At 33.1% G+C, this 21,035-nt stretch overlaps 3 protein-coding genes across 4 annotated transcripts; 1 reads left to right on the top strand and 2 right to left on the bottom strand.

The window, feature by feature from the left end:
• Window positions 1-2,411: 2,411 nt before the first annotated feature.
• LOC113519058 (homeobox protein rough) lies at window positions 2,412-3,643 on the top strand (the record flags this gene model as incomplete). Its single annotated transcript, XM_026904104.2, has 3 exons — window positions 2,412-2,560; window positions 3,103-3,216; window positions 3,447-3,643. Coding segments are annotated over 3 exons (363 nt in total), but the record flags the coding sequence as incomplete, so codon positions are not given.
• Window positions 3,644-9,174: 5,531 nt separating this feature from the next.
• LOC128200691 (heterogeneous nuclear ribonucleoprotein A1, A2/B1 homolog) lies at window positions 9,175-14,820 on the bottom strand. 2 transcript variants are annotated; one of them, XM_052894915.1, is made up of 7 exons: window positions 14,525-14,820; window positions 13,977-14,200; window positions 12,835-13,079; window positions 12,193-12,372; window positions 11,571-11,792; window positions 10,304-10,425; window positions 9,175-10,132 (listed from the first exon to the last, which is right to left on the bottom strand). In XM_052894915.1, the coding sequence occupies exons 1-6, from the start codon at window positions 14,552-14,554 to the stop codon at window positions 10,322-10,324; spliced, it is 1,005 nt and encodes a 334-aa protein (XP_052750875.1). In that variant the 5' UTR covers window positions 14,555-14,820; the 3' UTR covers window positions 9,175-10,132; window positions 10,304-10,321. The 2 variants fall into 2 exon arrangements, with proteins under 2 accessions (XP_052750875.1, XP_052750876.1); XM_052894916.1 differs by having other exon boundaries at window positions 11,571-11,771.
• Window positions 14,821-16,558: 1,738 nt separating this feature from the next.
• On the bottom strand, window positions 16,559-19,244 carry LOC128200693 (uncharacterized). Its single transcript, XM_052894918.1, has 2 exons — window positions 18,901-19,244; window positions 16,559-18,558 (listed from the first exon to the last, which is right to left on the bottom strand). The coding sequence occupies exon 2, from the start codon at window positions 18,548-18,550 to the stop codon at window positions 16,634-16,636; it is 1,917 nt and encodes a 638-aa protein (XP_052750878.1). The 5' UTR covers window positions 18,551-18,558; window positions 18,901-19,244; the 3' UTR covers window positions 16,559-16,633.
• Window positions 19,245-21,035: the final 1,791 nt, after the last annotated feature.

The raw sequence follows: 21,035 nt of genomic DNA, 5'->3' as shown, positions 1-21,035 counted from the left end.
CCCTAACTAGGCTGTGATAAACACCTGCATGTAATAAATCTATACGTTTTAAAATTGTAGAGACACGAGATTATGTGGCACCCCTGCTGTCGCAGGCGTCCTTAAGTAACCATATCTCAATAGTGGTGTGCGTCGAATCATAAATCAATCGGTAATTGACCGGTCATGTAATGTAACCACACCATTGATACGCCATATGGTCACTTGTATTACTTATACACTATAGAGCTTCAATCACATCGGTGACTGATATTAGCACGGATATAACTATGTACGTATGATTCGCTTCATTTCTGTTATATTCATAATTTAAATTTATCGAGCATGATTATATATTTACCCCAAAAAAGGTCTATTCTCCTGTAATAAATACTCATTTATATGAATTTTATGTTTAACTAAGCCGTTCTGTATTGTTTGCAGAATGTAATTTTCATAAATCAGAATAAATAGAATCCCTTTAAAAGATTAAACCTGGAAACTATTGTGGTTAATTCCAACGTTGGGCCAACTAACCTGATTTCATCCTTATCGTTTCAGACTTTACTGGTGGCCCATCATTGCATACCATTAGCGTAGATGGGTGCATCATTCCATCTTCGTTTATAAAAAAAAACTTAGGTACTCATAATTTTTTTCTAACCTCATTGACGTCCCTATTGCTAGGGACTAATCACTCTTTACGGAGACGTCACTATTATGACACGGGTCAACGTGAGATAATGGTTGATAAAGCTTGCCAAGCCTTATTGGAGTTTTCAGTTTTCCTTCTTTTATATATGTTATACTTATTATAATCTTTACTAATATTATAAATTCGTGTTTCAACCGTGAAGCAGTTGTGTTTGCATGACTGTGTTTCGGTTTGAAGGGTGGGATATGGCGTAAATTTACTGGGTACAGAGAAATAACACCTGAGTTCTCAGGAATGGCAACGCATGGGGGTTGCCATTGGCGAAATCATGGGCGAAACAGTATACTCTGTTATGTCCATGGTACTGCTCATGTCTATAGGCGACGGTTACCACTTTCCATCAGGTGGGCCGTCAGCTCCTTTGCCATTCTAAGTTGTATAAAAAAAAATATTAAAAAAAAATGTGAGTTTTTCTGTTACTCCTTAGCGCCTTAATGGCTTCACTAATCACTTTGAAATTTGATATATACCTAGTATATGAGACAGAGAAGGATATAGAGTACTTTTTATCAATAAACATATAGCGGTCACGCGAAATCACGGACAAAAGCTTGTAGATAATAAAAATAATATCTAAATAAATATACATAGTAACAATTGCCTGTTCCTCAAATAAGGCAACGGATATTTGAGGGTATAGTCCACAACAACCAGACCGGAGACCAATTTAGAATTTCACAAAATTCCCAGTGTTCAGTTACATTTTACTTACTAGATGACCAGGTGAAATTCGTACCACCTGTAACGTCATCTATTCAAAGTAATCCGAAGTAACGATTCCAACATAAAATTACCCCTTTTTAATTTTTTGATTTTTAACTGAACTTTAATTCTTGATATTTTTTTCTTTTTAACCTCTGTAGGTATTACAACAAAACAAAAAAAACAAATCAGACTAACAAACGATATATATATATATATATATATATATATATATATATATATATATATATATATATATATGTAGAAAAAAATAGCTTCTTACATTGATTCGACCGAAAATCGAACCTGAGATCTCATAAACAAAACAATTTCCTTAATCCATCACTACTCACAGATCATTTAAATAGACTAGTCTACTTGAATTTTTTACAATAAATGGATATTGTAATTAGCATATCGTGGTATTGAACCCGTCCGGCGCGATTAGGGTTTCACCCGGGAGCAACTTCCGGAGCAATATGGCGTGCAATCCGAGCTCTTACAAGCCTGATTTTCTCAGGACTCAAATCACATAATGATGCCTACAGGAACCACAATGAAACCTTACATATATAGGCAATCGAATGGAAATTGTTTATTGTCGATCGGAACGTGAAATATGTGATAATAATAATAAAAATAAGGGGGGAAAGGGATTGTTATCAATTGGGAGGTTAGTCCCCATTGCTAGCAATATACTCTATCAGGTCGACTTCCACGTGATCCCCCTGTAAAAACAATTATGGTTATACCCTGGTGAATTCATCACAATGGGATAAATGACCTGATTTTATCCTTACTTATCATCCCTCATTGAAAATACCGGCACTCCAGCGTGAACAGATAGCGCTGAGGGGATAACATACCATTATTACTAAAAAACATTACCAACTACTACTTTGCCAAAATTCGCAAATTTCCAGAGTGGTCCATAGTTCAAAGACGATTTCGTCTATATAAATCGACATATTTTTTTTATCTGGAGTATTAAAATATTCAATGTATTTGAATATTTAAATGCAATGTACATTTTTGTATTATAGTGGCACGTCGGAGGCGAAAAGAAAGTCGGCCGAGGCGACAGCGAACAACATTCTCGGCACACCAAACTCTCAGGCTGGAACTAGAGTATGCCAGAGGCGAATACGTGGCTAGAGCAAGAAGGTGAACTGTGAATTTTTGGATCTAGAGTTTTTAAAGAACTATTTTCATATATGAGGTTTCTAACTAAACCGCAAATTCACGAGAAATTACACTTATCATTGTAAAATAAAGTTATTGTAAAACTGAGTTTATATAAATACGAAAGTACCAAGTAAATAACACATTAGTTTATAGAAAAACATAAAAAGACAGCGTTAAAGTGGACTTGCTCTCGCAATGGGGTAGTTAATCACCATTACTTACAATCTTTTTCCGTATAAACGTATAGCTTCAAGACATCAGACAACGATGTGCCCGCTGTGTACGAACTGGAATACCTTGTTACATAAAAAAAACAACGAACATGTTGGGTCAAAAACCAATACACATTCTACACTAACTAGTTGTTAGTAGTAGATAGTCTGCACATTTTCAAACGACTCAAAATTCTCATTTCACCTGTTTTATTGTATATGTTCCGCGATATATTCTCTAATTATTTTTGAATTCGACAGGATTTACTCTAATATTGGGCTCACATTAATGTTGAATAATTGTTGCAGATGTGAACTGGCATCAGCATTATCATTGAGTGAAACGCAAGTTAAAATTTGGTTTCAAAATCGAAGAGCGAAAGACAAAAGAATAGAAAAGGCTCATCTTGATCAACAATACAGGTAGAACTTATCCTTAATGCTTTATAAAATATAACACACACAACATGAAACACCTTTTTAATCGGTGTATTAACACACACTGATGTTTTATACGTACGTATCATTCAGAACATTTAAATATAGAGACGGAATGCGTGTTTACATGTACCAAATACAATGAATGTCTAGAAAGATTAACTTTCTTTCAATCTTCTCTAATATATACTGATCAAGCAATTTATACATTACAGACATTTAGCTGCGGCGTCAGGATTATTTCCATCAGTATTAGGCGCTCCGTACTGTCCACCGCCGTGTCCTTGCTTGCCGCCGCCACCGTTGGACAAATAATATAATGTATAATAAGATAATTTTTAGACTAGTTGTAGATAGGCCGGCCCCTTGATATTCTACCTACTTAAATAATGAAATGAAAATTAAAGGTGGTATTAATTATTTCAAATAGTTCTATTGTTTTCTAGTCGCCTTATGATCGTAATAAAAATTTTAAATAAGAAAAATAATACCTAAGTTTCTAAGAATAGATGTTACTTTTGTTCAATTTGTCGATACCGTTATCATTTCATTATAAATGTTCAGCACGGGTTCAAATAGGTATATCTATCATTTATAACCGGACACTATTAATTCAATGAATGCAGAACTTCTGAACCAAAACGATACCGGTATTATAACATGCTGTTATTTATTTTCGATATTTTTTTTATTCAAAATACTTGCAGTGAAATTAATTACCTAAAAATATCACCAATACTTGCATTAGCACGTCATAACACTTGTTAAATAATTACCGCTATTGATAAATTACCTATTTATTGAATTGTTAATTAAATAATTAGATTTACATTACACGAAGGTAACAAACAAGCAAAAGCACGACAAACAGTCAAGTCCTTCTGATATGTAGGCACCTATTTATATATACACATAAGGTTTATTATAGAACCGGGGTAAGCAGACACAACTGGGTTGTTCTCTGTTCAGCCTTTGACCTTCAAACACATTTATTATTTCTTCCTAACATATTCAACAGATTTTGTTATTATTTGCCAATTTATTGAAATTGAAAGCTGTAGTAATTGATCACATTATACCAATTAAAAAAAAGGCATTGAAAAATAAAGGAATTTTTATTGTACTCATTATTTTAGTTTATTTGTCATATTTATTCTATATTAATGTACTATCTTTTACTATAAATACAATGAGTTTCATAACATCTAATTTATTAAACTCCATCAAGTCATTTTGATTGTACATTACGCCAAATATCCTGGTAAGATACGATCTACACTTGAAAAACTTAAGTTTCGGTGGGTCTTGATCTATTTCAAACTATCATTAATAATATCAAAACGGGTTAGATTGATTCTATGAAGACATTAGGTCCGTACCTACTTATAAAATATTATCTGATCTATGAAACATAATGTACTTAAATCTAAGCTATGAAATTTGTGACGTGTCCTTTTGAGATCATATCTGTGTGTGTAATGAATATTTAAAATTCGCAAACAAATCTCATGTTTGCTTATACTAGCGGAGCACCAGTGAAAGGCATCGGTGAGGATGAAACAGGTCAGTTAGAATAGAATAGAATAGAATAGAAATCATTTATTCAAATAAACTTACATTGAAGCACTTTTGAAAAGTCATTACATTTTTTTTTTAATCTACCGCTCGTTCGGAAAGCTGTCTCATCACAAGAAGAACGAGCAAGAAACTTGCGTGTTGCTCTTTTAAATAATTTTATTATTACTTTACATTTTCAAGTTTAATTGTGTGAATACAAACCACCAATTAGCACTAATTCAATTAAATATTCAAAAAGAAAAAAAAAATATTGAATACATAACCAACTGGTTAAACAATTAATAAGAGGAAATCAGTCATAGTGATTAGAGCAGACCAGTCCCTACAAGCAGCACCCGTTCACGAGTATGACGGATGAGCCAGCCATCACTGCGCTCGACCATATTTTAGGGAGCCCAATGACCCGGCCCACCACGCCGCCACAAGTCTGGACATTTTAGTGAGCATGACTACTCAAAACACTAGACCACGTCAAAGCTACTCATAATTGCCATCTGATAGTTATAGTATTCACATTTTACATAAGAATGCATGCGGCAATTAATACAAAAAACCGCTACGCTTTCATATTTCTAAAATTAATCAATTAAATCAAGAAAGCAATGAGAAAATAAAATTATAACGTTGTATGCTAATAAACTAATTATTTACTTGATATGTTGTCATCTATGAATTCGTCTATCCTGTAATAGGCTTTCTTACATAAAAATTGTTTAATATAAGATTTGAATTGCCTCTCTGTCAGATTTAATGCAGATTCCGGCAGTTTATTATAAAATCTTATGCAATTACCATAGAATGAATTACTGATTTTGTGCAGACGGCATTTAGGTAAAATAAGCTTATTTATATTGCGTAAGTTTCTACTTGTACAGTCTTTGAGTTTTTTAAAACTCTCTAAGTTCTTCCGTGTATACATAATATTTTCATAAATGTATTGTGAAGTAACTGTGAGGATATTTGAGTCTTTAAAGCACTGACGTAATGACTCTCTCGAACCCATACCATAAATAGAACGTATGGCTCTCTTTTGTAAAACAAATATAGTATTTATATCGGCTGCTTTACCCCACAGCAGTATGCCATAAGACATTATGCTATGGAAATAACTAAAATATACAAGTTTAGCCGTTGCCACGTCTGTTAATTGTCTAATTCTTCTAATTGCATATGCAGCAGAACTGAGTCTACTGGCCAATTTTGAAATATGGGGCCCCCATTGTAATTTCGAGTCCACTGTTATACCTAAAAAAACTGTATCATTAACAAAATTTACTATTTCATCATTAAGCAATAACTGTGTATTTATTAGTCTTACATTAGGAAGTGTAAATTTTATACACTTTGTTTTGCTGGAATTTAATAATAGGTTATTACATGTAAACCAATTTAATATTGCAGACATAGCACAATTTACATCGTCTAATTGATTACTTTGACGTCCAATTTTAAACACTAACGAAGTATCATCCGCAAACAGCACTATATCTGCAATTTTCTCTACCATAAAGGGAAGGTCATTTATGTAGATTAAAAAGAGAAAGGGGCCTAAGATTGACCCTTGTGGAACGCCCATCTTAATATTAGCTCCCTTAGATTTTACACCGTCAATATCTACAGTTTGAACCCTATCCTCTAAATAAGTTCTCATTAATTTTAGATCATTATCTCTTATACCATAATGTTCGAGCTTGTACAAAAGCGTTTTATGATCCACACAATCAAATGCCTTTGATAGGTCACAAAAAACTCCGAGTGCATCCTGTGACCTCTCCCAAGATTCGAAAATATGTGTCACTAGCGCAACACCTGCGTCAGTGGTAGACTTGCCGGCGGTGAAACCATATTGCTGACTGTGAAGCAGTCCGTTAACCCTGAAGTGATGTAACATTTGATTTAACATTATCTTTTCAAACACCTTACTTAGAACTGGCAAAATAGATATAGGTCTATAGTTCCCTGGCTCAAATTTATCTCCTGATTTAAATAGTGGGATTAATTTGCTAAATTTCATTAAATGTGGAAAAACGCCATTATCAATACATTTATTAAAAATAGTGGCTAGATATGGAGCAACAATATCTATGAAAGAACTAACTACTTTTACAGACATGCCCCAAAGGTCTTCCGTATTTTTTAAATTTAGCTGTTTGAATATTTTTATGATATGAAAGGGGCTAACATGTGAAAATTTAAATCTTAAAGAACAACAACCGATATTAGTCTCTAGTAATTTTTTTGCTCGAGATTGAGATGAGTCCAGAGAAGATGTAATATCAATCGGAATATTAGCAAAAAAATCTTCAAAAATATTAACTACATCTTTTGTTGTTGATATTAATTTATTATCATAATTTAATGTAAATTGATTACAGGCTATTTTAGATCTTCCAGTTTCTTTATTTATAATGCTCCAGATGGTTTTAATTTTGTCAGAAGACTGCTTAATTTGTTTATTAAAATAATTAGACTTAGCCATAATACAAACTTTTTTAAAAATTTTAGAATAATTTTTTACATAAGTGGTGAATTTGTCATCAAATCGATATTTTTTTTGATCGTATAAATCAAACAAAATATTTCTACTTTTAAGTATTCCTACTGTTGCCCATTCCGTGAATTTAGATTTAACATGAACTTCTTTTTTCTTGAAAAATTGTTCATATTCTCCGGATAAAATATTAATTAGCTTGGTGTAAAGATAATCAGGATTATTACTAGATTGTAACAGCAAATCCAATTTATTTTTAATCGCGCTTTTGTATTTATTAATATTGTAAACATTTATTTGTCTTTTTGATTTTTTATTATTGTTGACTTTATTGATTTGACTGCTAAACTTAACAACTTGACCACAGTGATCTGAAGGAAGTTTATTTATTATGAATTTTTCTGTATACTCGCAGTTACAAAAAACATTGTCAAGACAAGTAGCAGACGTGGCAGTTACACGAGTGGGTTCATGAAAGACATGACATAAATCAAACGACTGAAATAAACTAATAAATTTTGTACATGTGGGTGTGTTACAAAGAATATCAACGTTAAAATCTCCACATACAATAATTTTTTTAATACTATTAAATACTTTTTTTAAAATATCCTCCATCACCCCTTCAAAAACATTGTAATCACTATTAGGAGGCCTGTACACACATATAAGGATATAATTTTCTAGTTCTATACAAGATAATTCTATACAACACTCAATAGAAAGTCTAACAATGTCAGCACGTTCCTTTACATTAATATTATTTCTTGCAATTATCATAGACCCGCCTCTGTTAACTGACTTTCGATTGAAGCAGCTGACAACGTTATAATTATTTAAATTGAACATCATATTGCTTTCTTTAAGCCAATGTTCTGTGAAACAGACAATATCAATATTATACTTTTCTAAAAATAATTGTATAATTAACTCGCTGCCGGGAAAACTTTGTATGTTCTGATGAACAATTATTAATTCTGATTGCTTTCCCTTTGTCTTTGTGAGCAGTTTAAATCTGCAGTCATAGTCCTTATGTCACAAATATTAATAGAATTATCTGTTATGTCAGCATTTTTATGTTTAAGTTTACCATGTAAACTGTTCATGTAGTCAATATTATAAGCCACTAAAGTGGCTATTTTATTTTTAGATGATTTAGAAAGATACATTGTATCTTTTGTCAAATAAAAATCACTAATAAAACTATTAGTATCAAAAAATGTCAAAATGTCACTATGACGACATGTCAATGTATGTAATAAGTTATTCAGGTAATGTACCTTACTGTTAATTTTTTTATGAAAATGTGTTATAGTGTCGAATAAACCAAGATGATTTCAGAGGAACCGTGAAGGTTGACCTGACAGCGTAAGTTAGCATTGGGACTGTGAAATCCACATTAAACTACTTACTAACAATCCCTTTCCCCCTTCCTAGGCTGTTGACGAGCTTATGGGAATATTAGGCTACAAGCAGGAGTACTTTAGTAACGTCAAGTTTGATAAAAAAAAATCCAGAGAAATCATAAAAAATAAACTAATGGACACAATAACACGTACGTTCTGCGATAATTATCCATCGATAAAGAAATTTTCAAACAAAGACGTTTGAATTGATTTTGGAAAAAAAAATTACCTTCTATACCACCATTCTATTCTTTCGTCATATACATGTCTTGCGTATGGGGGAACGCCTTAACTCGTACAGCAGTACACTCTTAATTCAGACCAATCAACTGACGAGAAGAATTGCAAGGATAATCATGAATACTAACATAATAAACACTATTGTAAATAGTTTTACTGAATTATTACTATTGATATATCATGTAAATATTACAGCTACGTAAGGAATAAAATTGAAATAAAAGTATATTGTGATTTTTTTTATATTTTTATTTGGGCAAAGTCCACTTACCATGGCCTTTTCCACTCGAGTCTCTCGTCCGTGTAGAAGAGTCCATGGAAAACACCATATATTTAATTTGATGCACACAAAATAATAATAACTAAAATATTTTACTCCACACATTTAGAATACAACGAAATTAAATGTTTCGCAAGAATATAACAGGAACACATTAGAACAGTATACTATAAGTATAACAACTTTCACATTTTAAATCAATTAACAAGTAAAAATAATATCTTTACGTTAATTAAATTAGTTATAGTAATGTACCTTTGAGTAATTTTTAAATATAATAATTAAACCACTTATTTAAGTAATATATCTCTACATATAGTATAGTTAACTGATATAAATAATTACACTGAAGTCCGTATAAACGATATCAGCTAAAACATTCTCAACAAAATAAGTCATTTTATCTTGTTTAGGTCTTTTCAAATTATTTTGGAATGTCGTAACTAAACGTAGCTGAGCGTCATAAAAAAAAAAAAATAAAGTGACCAACATTTATAACATAATCTATATAAAATATAATTCTTATAGACTAGAAATGAAAATATTGCTTTGAAGCCACAGTTTTTACAGTACAAATGGATTCAAGACAAAAATTATTCCTTTGTGTTACATTTAATAAAAGACACAGGTGTGCTTCAACACTTACTTGTTTCAAATGTAAAAACTGTGATGTGCTAATTTGCAAAAACTTAAGAAAAATTGATGTGGTGCCTACACAGTACCTTATTGTGAACAAACCTTACTTGAAGGAGAAATAAAATGTTAAATGACTAATTAAATGTGGTCGCTTCACTAAGTCCGCTTGGCCCTCACTAGCTAGCTGTTGCGTGGCCTACCTTCCGCCTGCTACGTCACTATACTACCGCCTGCCTGCCTGCCTAGCTTCAACTAAGCGTAACTTGAGACCTACACATTGAAAAATATCTTTATAAATTTATAGCACAAATACTTGTCCTGAAATTTTTTTTAATGAATTCAACCGAATATTAAATTTAATATAGATGTTTTTGTTATATGACCTAAGTAACAATTGGTGTAAAGTGTTGATCTACTAAGTTTACAAGTGTGAGTACTTACAAGAGGCTTAGTGATGCTTTAGAACCTGCGCTGATTTCCACCAGAGGACGAGTTGCCCATAGTGTTGTAGCCTGAGCCGCCGCCGCCACCACCACCCGTCGTATATCCGCTACCTCCGCCGCCTAAATTTATAATTTGTATTATAATTATCTAACTAGCTACGCAACGCGGTAAATAATTTAAATAGAACTGTATACCAGTTTTTTTTATTTAACATTTAGTAAATAATCTTGCTGTGCCTGTAATCAAAATATATAAACATAATCGTAAATAAAATAGGTAAATAACAAGTAAATTAAGTGAAAAAAGGCGACTTTATTTATGAACTCACTGGTAAACGGCGAGATGTTTGCTTGGCACCATACATGCAATGACATGTTTTGTAGATACTTTACCTTCTAAATTTGGCTTCGCAACAGTCAATCTTTTCATACAAAAATTCAGCTCACAAAATTAATACGGGACCAACACGGAAGTAAACCCTGTCAATTGTAAAAATATTTATGGAAATCTGTTCAGAGTTATTGACGTAATGGCGTAACATTGTCGCAAAAAAGGCTCAGTACAACTGAGAATTTTCTTTTAGATGTCTATTATTATTTTTTATCTGTCCCCTTTATAAAATGCCAATTTCGAAAAAAAAAAGCCAATATAAACAATATTGGCTTTACTAAATACGCACAGAATAAAAAAAAAAAAAAGAAATCAGATTGGAAATAGTGAAGCTAACAATCTACAAAATGTATGACCAATAAATTGTGTGTGGTTCCATATCCACATATAATCGACATAGGTTTGTATCTTAAAAGCAGGAAAGAATCGTGAATAATTTATGTAATTATGATTTGAATTATGTACGTTATAATATATAATAATAATAATACATAATACCAATATTTAGTTATTTATAGATTATTGTATGTTAATAATGGATGAGATGATGATGATGATTATTCCTGGAGCCGCCGGGGACCGGGGGCCTTTTCCTTGCTTAGGATTAGGGGGTTTTGCCAGTAATTGCCACGTTTGGCAGGCGGATTGGCAACCGCAGTTAGAATCTTGGAGATATTTTAAGGATGCTACTGCCTATCCCTCAACCATAAGTTCCCTTAGTCGCCTCTTACGATACCCACGAGAGAGGAAAGAGACATTATATGCCAACACGGCTGATGATTATTATTAGTTTTAAAGTCAATAACAGTCCTCAAGATACAGATAAATTACTAAAATTGTATGTTTAAAACATAATAATAATTGAATTACATACCTGTATTATAAGGCTGGGACCTTGAAGTGTTGTAGTTACCCCTCATTGGACCACCGCTAAAACCTTGTTGGTAGCCACCACCAAAATTGTTAGAGGACTGACCCCAGCCACCCTGATCGCCGTAGCCTTGATTACCCCAGTTGCCTCCGGAATTGTTGGACTCCCATGGATTATGGTTGCCCCATCCTCCTTGTCCATATCCTGAATTATATCCACCATCATCTATATATAATAGATGTTATGTAATAGGATAGGAAAAATACAAATCTATAAATTCTTATAATGTGTATTGCATATATAAAGTACTGACTTAAGTGGGAGTCTCAGTCTACAAGCACCCAAAGGCACCAATGTTTAAAAAGAACACCATATGATGATGGCAGTAAAGGTTCTAGTTCTTGAAAACGAACAGTGGATTACTAAAGACCTTTTTTAACACCAGAAGGTTACCATCAAAAATGTGCCCAGGGGCAATAAGTAGACTAAAGCCAGCCTTAAATTTCAATCCTACAGGTAAATCTCATGTGAAAGGTGGATGAGTTATTACATATCTCAGCAAATATCGTCAAGAGGGAATGTGTGAAATAGCAGATAGTGGTAACTAATTTCAACTTTGACATACCTGAACCACCCCAGTCCTGGTTCTGCCGGTTACCCCAGCCACCGCCACCACCACCGCCTCTACCTCCACGCCGTCCGCCGCCACCACCACCCCCGCCGCCACCGCCTCCCGACATCTCGGATTTAGACAAGGCTTTCTTCACATCAAGCCGGTTGCCCTTAACCTTGTGATTTTGTTGCACTTTAGGAGATAAATAATATTGTTAATAGGAGAGAATAACCAATTACAGTCTAAATAAGAAAATAACTTCTTTTAAGATATCATTTTTTGGACATTATTCATTTTACTTGTAATTTATTATCTGGATCATAGTCTAAAATTGAACAAAGCTAATACTATTTTTTGTGCTTTTAATGTGTGGTAAAAAGTTAATGCAATTTGTATTTTTACATCCCCTAAGGAGTTTCAAAGGCTTTATTAAAAAAAGCCATCACACAACATTGACTCAAAAAGCATTAAAACTAATATAACTAACTTAATGTAACCTCATATAACAGGCCAAAAATGTACAAATACTTACAAACTTTGCCAAACATCTGAGCTTTTAGCAATTATATTTTAATGAGTTAATTATTATGTAACAAGATTATCTCTAAAATTATTTTCTTTCAAAAATTTAATGTGATTATAACTAATACTTACAACATATTCTGTCAACTGGATCATAATCATCAAACTCCACAAATGCAAAACCTCTTTTCTTTCCTGTATCTTTTTCAGTAACCAAGGTAACGGATAGAATATTTCCATAAGAACTAAAGTAGTCTCTTATGTCTTCTTCCTCTATATCTTGTTTAAGGCCTCCAACAAATAATTTTTTAACTGTGGCACTGGCATCTGGTCTATTTATTTCTTCTCTTGGCACTGCCCTCTTTGGTTCAACAACTCTGCAAAAACAAAATGTTGTAACTTTGTCACATTAAAGTGTTAACTATTAGTAATGTTGTCTTGTGTATGAATTAGTGACAAATATACTCATGCCAAAATAATTAATAATATTTACTCAGTGATAGTAAAATTTTACATAATAGGTACTTAATATATATACATATATATATATATATATATATATATATATATATATATATATATATATATTATATATACTTTATCAATGTAACTTAATGACATATAATATACTTATAATAAACAACAGTTTTACACTTTTTCAATAGTATAGATATGTATACAATACAACTATATATGCATATATAATGGGAAATTAACGAACTTCTTGTTATATATGTATATAGATGTTTTATTATAAATTAGCTGACCAGGCGAACTTTGTTCTGCCTAACTACGTGCAGTACTGGACAGTACTTGGACATTGCAATACTACTTTATTTTTCTAAAATAAACATAGCCTAAGTTACTCCTTATTACATCAGCTACCTGCCAATAAAAGTCCCGTCAAAATCAGTCCAGGCATTTCAAAGATTAGCCGGAACAAACAGACAGACAGACCAAATTTGTAAAAAATGTTATTTTGATGTATGTACCATATATATATTCATACACATGTAGTAAAAAAAATGGTTATTTCAATATTACAAACAGACACTCCAATTTTATTTATATATATAGATATAGATAATACAACCTCATATGTTTGCAGTCTCATTCGAATCAAATTATTTAAAACTAATGTTAAACATCACATACATAAACATGATTTCTAGAAATCCTCATATTAACTATGAACACTGATGATGGATAGAGATAATTTAAATTACTGAGTTGTAACTGGGATTAATTATTAAAAAAAAAAGTTATAAACTCACCTTCCATCGATTTTATGAGGTCTGCTATTCTGAGCATCATCAACCATATGAGCTCTAGAATAAGTAATAAAACCAAAACCTCTCGATCTCTTAGTTTGTGGGTCTTTCATTACGACCACATCTACAATTTCACCCCATTGTTCATAAAATTCTTTCAGTGAGGCGTCATTAGTACGGTAATCTAGGCCTCCTATAAACAATTTACGCATATGCTCTGGTTCCTCCTGTGAAACATGTTAGTAATTCATGACTGCAAAATAGACTATAAAATATTTTTTTCTCTTTTATGTATTAGGAAGTTACGTTCATAACATTGAGCATATTAATTCCATCATACTATAAGACTTTATTAATTTTAATTAACACATATACCGATTATTTTATTCAATCGTAAAGACAAAACACAAGTGAATATCAAAAACAATTTACTCAGCAGTTTCTAAATATGCAAGTATAATTTGATTAACCAATTATCATAAGACAATTAATAAACGCATCTGTGTGTGAGATAAATAGAAAGAAAGGTTAAAATTAATACATTTACTTACATATTCGTCACCGCCACCGCTTGGTTTCATTTTTTTATAGCTGACGACTTATCCCTTCAAAATATTGATAAATTAAATAATGCAAAGTAACTTTTAGTTTATTTTAATTAGATTTTATGTACGTTTAAACAAATACTATGTTAAAACTGGTGTAACAAGACTAATGGGTAAATTCTGTATATATTTGCAAATTTCAAACAAAAATAAGCTCCTTTATCAAAAAGGAAAACACATATGGAGTCACTCCCAGAGCACAGAGAATAGAGCACAAACAGAGCCACAGATTTTGGATAGAGCAGAGCAAATCAAAGCAGTGTTCCTAACTCTAAAATTTTTCCCCCCAAATGCCTAAGTCTAGAACAAAAAATAAAATACAAGTATTGACAACGTAAAAACAGTAAATCATATTGTTACCTCGTTCATTCATACGTACATATAATTAACAAAAAAAGGACCACAGATATAATTATTATTATTTTAATTCGTATTAGGCTAGAGTTATGATTGATGGTGTCGATGAAGTGAATTTATCGATATTTATCTTTGTTTACATTTTAGATACTTTTAATAAAGGAAATATAAAGAGTTCCCGTGGGATAGTTAAAAAGCTATAGTAACTTATACAACTTAGTACAAAACCTACTTAAGTAAAGTTATTTTGACCTAAGTCAAAGAGTGGGAACGACATGTAATTTATTAATTTTGGTCCAGTATTCTCAGACGTTATAAATAGGCAGGAATATACATCGATACATCAGTATATCATCATCGCCTACGCTTTACGTGTAGATCATCGATGACATTCCAACGTCCCCCCAGACGATCTTAGCGCTGCATGCAGACGACGCAGTCTACATAGCCTTCGTTATATCAGGTAGGGTATCAAGACAACTTGATATCTTACCTGATATTGGCTAAAGACATGGCCACTGTCGGTGAACATGCGCAAAACGCAGGCGACCCTCTTCGGCTACAAAAACCTTCCACCAAAATTATGTCTGGGCAACTTCCCAATCGACTGATTCAGCAACGTCACCTATTATATTTAGGAGTGGAGATCGACCGAAAGCTCGTATTTAGTACTCACGCGAAGAAAACGTGCAGCAAGACCAGGGTAGTCAGGCACCTCCTACGGCCCATGCTAACAAGAAAACTCCCTCTCAAGATTAAGCTGATACTCCACAAGACTTACATTGGGCCATGCCTCACGTATATATGCGTCGGCGTGATACGCCAATACTAGTCAAACTAACAGAAATAAATTTCCAGTGCAACAACATCTCACGCTGCGTACCATTATCGACGCACACAGGAACGTGTGGAGCACGACCCTTGAAGAGACCTCATGATCCCTACCCTGGATGACCACATGGAGGACCTGGCTACTAGGATGTTTGCACACGCAGACACATTATCTTGTGACCACCTTGTCGACTTTGGCAAACGTCTTGGACTAGTGTTAATAAACCAATTGGGAATTATCATTTTTTATCTGGTATAGTCATATAGTCCAATAGAAATTTTATTATAATCGCTTCCATAATTCGGTTCTTACAAAAAATCAAAATAAGCTTTTGTCATGATTAGAGATGGGCAGTGGGAAAAAACCCAACGGGAATATACCCAGGTTTTTTCCCATTTGGGAAAAAACCGGGTATTTATATGGGAAAAAACCCAATAGACGGGTATTTTCATTATTTACAGTAATTATCACGATCTTAAAAAAAATTATATATTTTTTTATGTTTAAAACAAATGCAGCGAAAAATAGGTAGATTGTGATGCGTACATATTTTGTGCCAGCGTATATAAGGCACTAGCTATTGACTGTTGTTCGAAACGTCAAAATGTGTAGCCTGATTCAGAAACTAGAATAAAACCAGCAGTTTTTTATAACAACAAAAAGACGTCTTCTTGTTTTATCATAAGATTTTTTTGCGCATTGTGATGGAATGTTACTTAATTGCAGAAAGAATCTCTATTAAAGCTTTTAAGAATATTTGACCAAAAAAAAAAAAATAAAACAAAGAGAGATACTTACTAACAATTATTTATTACACTTTATAAAAGTTACAACACTTTTGTAAAGTTTTTTACAATTGAAAATTTTTAGTCACTGTCGCTACTGTCATTGTCATTAAATATATTATTAATATTACAAAATTCTATTTCTTGTGTATATCCACGAGATGTTGAAGGTTGTTCTTCATTTATTGGGCTACCCAACGGACTTGATAATTGCCTGGGCGTAGATAACGTCTCGTCATCATCGTCATTGTCATCATTTTTATGTTTGTGTAACAGGTTCCAATTATACGATATAAAAGCTATTTTTGCTGCCCTGTCTGTAGTCAATATATTTCGTTTATGACTATGTATATGCGCATGCGTGCTAAAAGATCGTTCAGTGGCTGCTGAAGTACAGGGAGCAGTAAGAATACGTACTGCAACCCTATTAAGCAATTTGGACTTGCAGAGTCCTCTCCACCAAACTACCGGGTCAATTTCAGCGACATTCTTCCATATAAATGGTCTGCTCCATAAACCCTGTTTAGCTCTATAATTGGCTAAATCTACACCAACGTCAATATTGAGCGATTGGCTCACGTCGTGTATAAATTCCATTGCATCCACCTCGTGTTCTTCTTCTAATTCAATGCCTTGCGATCTTGGATCTAATAAATATGCAGCATAATGAATGGGTTTCAAACAGTTATCTGCTCGCCTAATTACAGCATTTGTAATATGTTGTTTATGATGCTCATTTAGAACAGATATATCTGGAAATGCAAAATTTAATGTAGACTTAATATCTTTGAAAGCCATGTAAACTTCATTTATAAGTATTTCATTGCCTTCCAGTTTGAAAATTTTGTCTGTTATAGGTTCCAGTAGCTTTATACAATTTTCTACCATGGTCCAAAAATTTAAATCCAATAAATTTGATTTTATTTCGTCTAAAATAGTGGCATCTTCGTGAACAGCTAAAGTCTGTAATGCAACTTTGGATTTTTTTAAACTTTTTAACGCAGTGCAGTAACTGCCCCAGCGGGTTTTCCCTGGCAATTTTAATGTTTCACCTGAACCTTTTTCTTTTACAATCTGAGCTAATAAAGCGCTCATACTTTGGTTTCTTTTTATTGCTTTTATCGTATCTGTGGCAATCGATATGAACGCATTAATAGGCTCTAGTTTTAAGCAATCTTCGCAAAGCAAATTCAATGTATGCGCTACACATCTCAGCGGTATTATATGTGCATATGAATTTTTAACTATCTGAAATGCTCTTTGAATATTATTTGCGTTATCTCCGATAAGAGTTACAAATTTGTGGCCTCCATACACTTTTATAACTTTGATTATTTCTTGAGATACATATTGGCTTGTATGTCGGTTTGTAAGAGTATTAAGGCTTTTAATAAAAACAGGCTCGGGTTTTGCAATAATGAAGTTGATGATGCCTTCATTGCGCTGATTACTCCAGCCATCACATTGCAAATGCAAATCATTTATAGACTTCAGTTCGTCTGTAATTTCATTGACCATTTCATTATAAATAGTTTCCAAATGTGTTGTGGAGATAGCTTTTCTAGATGGTAACTTATAAAGTGGTTGCAAATCGTCAAAAAATCGTACCCACAGCGGATGTTCAACGATGGATAAAGGAGAACCGCTAACAAATATTGCCTTCGATAAGAGCTGATCTAGATAAAGTTTTCTTTCTGTTGAAATTTCTGATGAAGTCGTAATAATAGAAATTGTATCCGTCAAACTTTTATCCTGTGACAATTCATGATGTGATTCCTCTTGCAAGGGCAGATTTGTGGCAGTTGTGCTAGTAACAGGTATTTTCTGTAGTTTGTTTTTGATAACAGTTGGACATTTATAACATTTCAACAGATGGCTGGTCATCTTGCTAACATTGCCGAATTGGTAAACTTTATCACAGTGTTTGCATTTTACTGTTTTACTGGTTGCCGAATGAAAATAGTTTTCCCATACATCAGTATTTTTCTTTCTGGGCATGATGTGATCTAAGGAAAAAAAAATGTAAAAACAGTAGAAATGCATAGAGTTGTTCTAAAGTATTGTATATTTACAGAGTAGGTGAACATTCGGAACTAATATGAAATAAATATAAATGGCCAAAAGAAGGAATTTATATTTTGCCCAATTTGCCTAAAACGCCCGAGCGTTTGGCCATTTCTATACATGACTCATTTCTACTTTTGTAAAATATTTATTTCCTACAGTAAATAAACTTGGAAAATATATCAATTTCAATGAATAAAAGTACAAGGTTTGCAAGGAATCCACAAATATAGTACCTAAAACTTTTATAGTCTAATATAACAATTATTAAAGCTTAAACTTACCGGTAAATTACCGTTCATAAAAAGAAGTAGGTATCGAAGTCCGTAAGAGTAGCAGTAGTTGTCAATACAAAGTAAAAAACGTATTTAATCACTAGGAAATCAAAAGTCCACAAAACAAAATCCAAGTCGTCAATTAAACCAACAAATTAAAGCAAGTGCGAACAGTACGAAGCCAAAACAACGTGTGAGATAGACAGATACGCGTACGCCACTGCTATTACCTGCTACCCCGCCCCCCTACCCGCATACGTAGTTTCGGGTTACTTGTCGCTACACACAAACAGAAAGGTTTTTTATTTAATTTAATTTAATTTAATTAGATAGCATGGAGTACATGTATATAAAGTATTTATTGAATTATGAAAGTAAATAAAGTTAGATTAGCTCTAACTAGTACTAATAGTACTTAAATAGTATGCATCATTTGATATATACATGTATCTACACATTACCTAGATATTACATATGCTAAATATGAAAAAACCCGAATATTTTCCCATTCGGGAATTTTCCCCGGGTTTTTTCCCTATTTTTTCCCACATTAGGGTTTTTTCCGGGTAAAATCCCATCTCTAGTCATGATCAACGTATGAATACATTGCCATTATTAGAGTCTGAAGTACTGTACTTTCATATTTATTTTTACCAGGAGGGAGGATTTTTTACAAAAGTCGTCTGCTTAGGAACTTACGGCCCATTCGTAATTCTGTAATAAAACAGTCGTATAATATATAAAATAATTTGTGGGATACAGCAGTGAAATTACAGGTTCCAAGCATAACAGCTTAGTCTTAAGGAACGGCAACGCATGAAGGGTATCACGAGCAACATAGTATACTCTGTTATGTCCATAGTACTGTTCATATCTACAGGTTATGGTTACCACATTCCATTAGATGGGTCGTTAACTTGTATGAAAAAAATTTCAATGTCATGCCCTATCATTAAAACCAGAATATACCTTTTTCGATTAATAAAAGACTTAACAAAATCGGCTCATAAGTAGCAAAATATTGTTTAATATACACATTAAAAAATTAATGTTTCCTCTTCTTCCAACATACAGGTTATTATATTTTTCATTTCGTGCATTGCTAATCTATATACTTTATAATCTAAGGGTAATACAAAATGTATGCAGTCGCAATATACAGGTTGTAATATACCCGTAAGTTATGGATCAAACAGATTCTGGCGACAGGCTGGGGGGAGGGGCGGAAGGAGGATTACCCAATATAAAAAAAAAACAAAAAATTAAGTAAACCAATAGTTACAGAATAGTGGGAATTTTTTATTTTTCTAAAAATATATCTACGGGAATGACATATTTTTTTATACCACTGAGGTGACAAACAAGCATACGGCCCACCTGATGGTAAGCGGTTACCATAGCCTATAAACGCCTGCAATACCAGAGGTATTACGCGAGCGTTGCCGACCCTAAAAGAAACCTCTTTACCCCCCTTTTTAAGAACCCCATACTATAGTCTCTTGGGAAAACCTCGGCAGGGAGCTCATTCCATAACCTTAGTGTTCGTGGGAGAAAACATCTCTGAAACCGCGTTGTACGCGACTATTTAGGCTGTAGTATGAACTCCCTGTCGATGGCGAGCAGTACGATGATAGAAAGTGGCCGTAGGCATCATATTGAATAATTCCTCTAAGCATAATCCGTTGTATTTATACATATTTTATAAATATTTAATAAAATTATGCATTCCACACAATTCTTTTTATGTAAAGGGGAAAACACATCTGTGGCTTTCTGGTGCAAATGTTTGTTTAGAATTTTCCTACTGTTACTTTAAAAAACGCAACATTTTTGTAAAAAAGTTCATCTCGAATAATTTTTAGTATGAAATTTAAAAGAAGTCTCTCTAAAGAGGGGGAGGGGGGAGACTTTGTATAAAAGTCATTTGCTTGAGCACCTCTGTCCCATTTGTGTTTCTACCGTGAAGCAGTTATGTTTGCATGGTTGTGTTTTGGTTTGAAAGGTGGATATGGCAATGAATTTACAGGATACAGAGGAATAACACCTGAGTCCTCAGGATTGGCAACGTATGGGGATTATTATGGGCGAAACAGTATACACTGTTATGTCCATAGTACTGCGTATGTCTACAAGTGATGGTTACA

The sequence above is a fragment of the Galleria mellonella genome, unplaced genomic scaffold, assembly GCF_026898425.1.
Source record: "Galleria mellonella isolate WM207_F2 unplaced genomic scaffold, CSIRO_AGI_GalMel_v1 utg24764, whole genome shotgun sequence".
Taxonomy (NCBI): Eukaryota; Metazoa; Arthropoda; class Insecta; order Lepidoptera; family Pyralidae; genus Galleria; species Galleria mellonella.
The sequence above is the reverse complement of the archived record's forward strand: the minus strand, read 5'-3'. Positions and strand labels throughout refer to the sequence as shown.

Coding starts and splice junctions, on each gene's coding strand:
- LOC128200691 (XM_052894915.1), bottom strand. CDS start 14,554: ATGAAACCAAGCGGTGGCGGTGACGAATAT. Junction 12,373..12,834: donor TCCAGTTGACAGAATATGTT/GTAAGTATTAGT, acceptor TATCTCCTAAAG/TGCAACAAAATCACAAGGTT. Junction 10,426..11,570: donor GTCCCAGCCTTATAATACAG/GTATGTAATTCA, acceptor TTATAAATTTAG/GCGGCGGAGGTAGCGGATAT.
- LOC128200693 (XM_052894918.1), bottom strand. CDS start 18,550: ATGCCCAGAAAGAAAAATACTGATGTATGGGAAAACTATTTTCATTCG.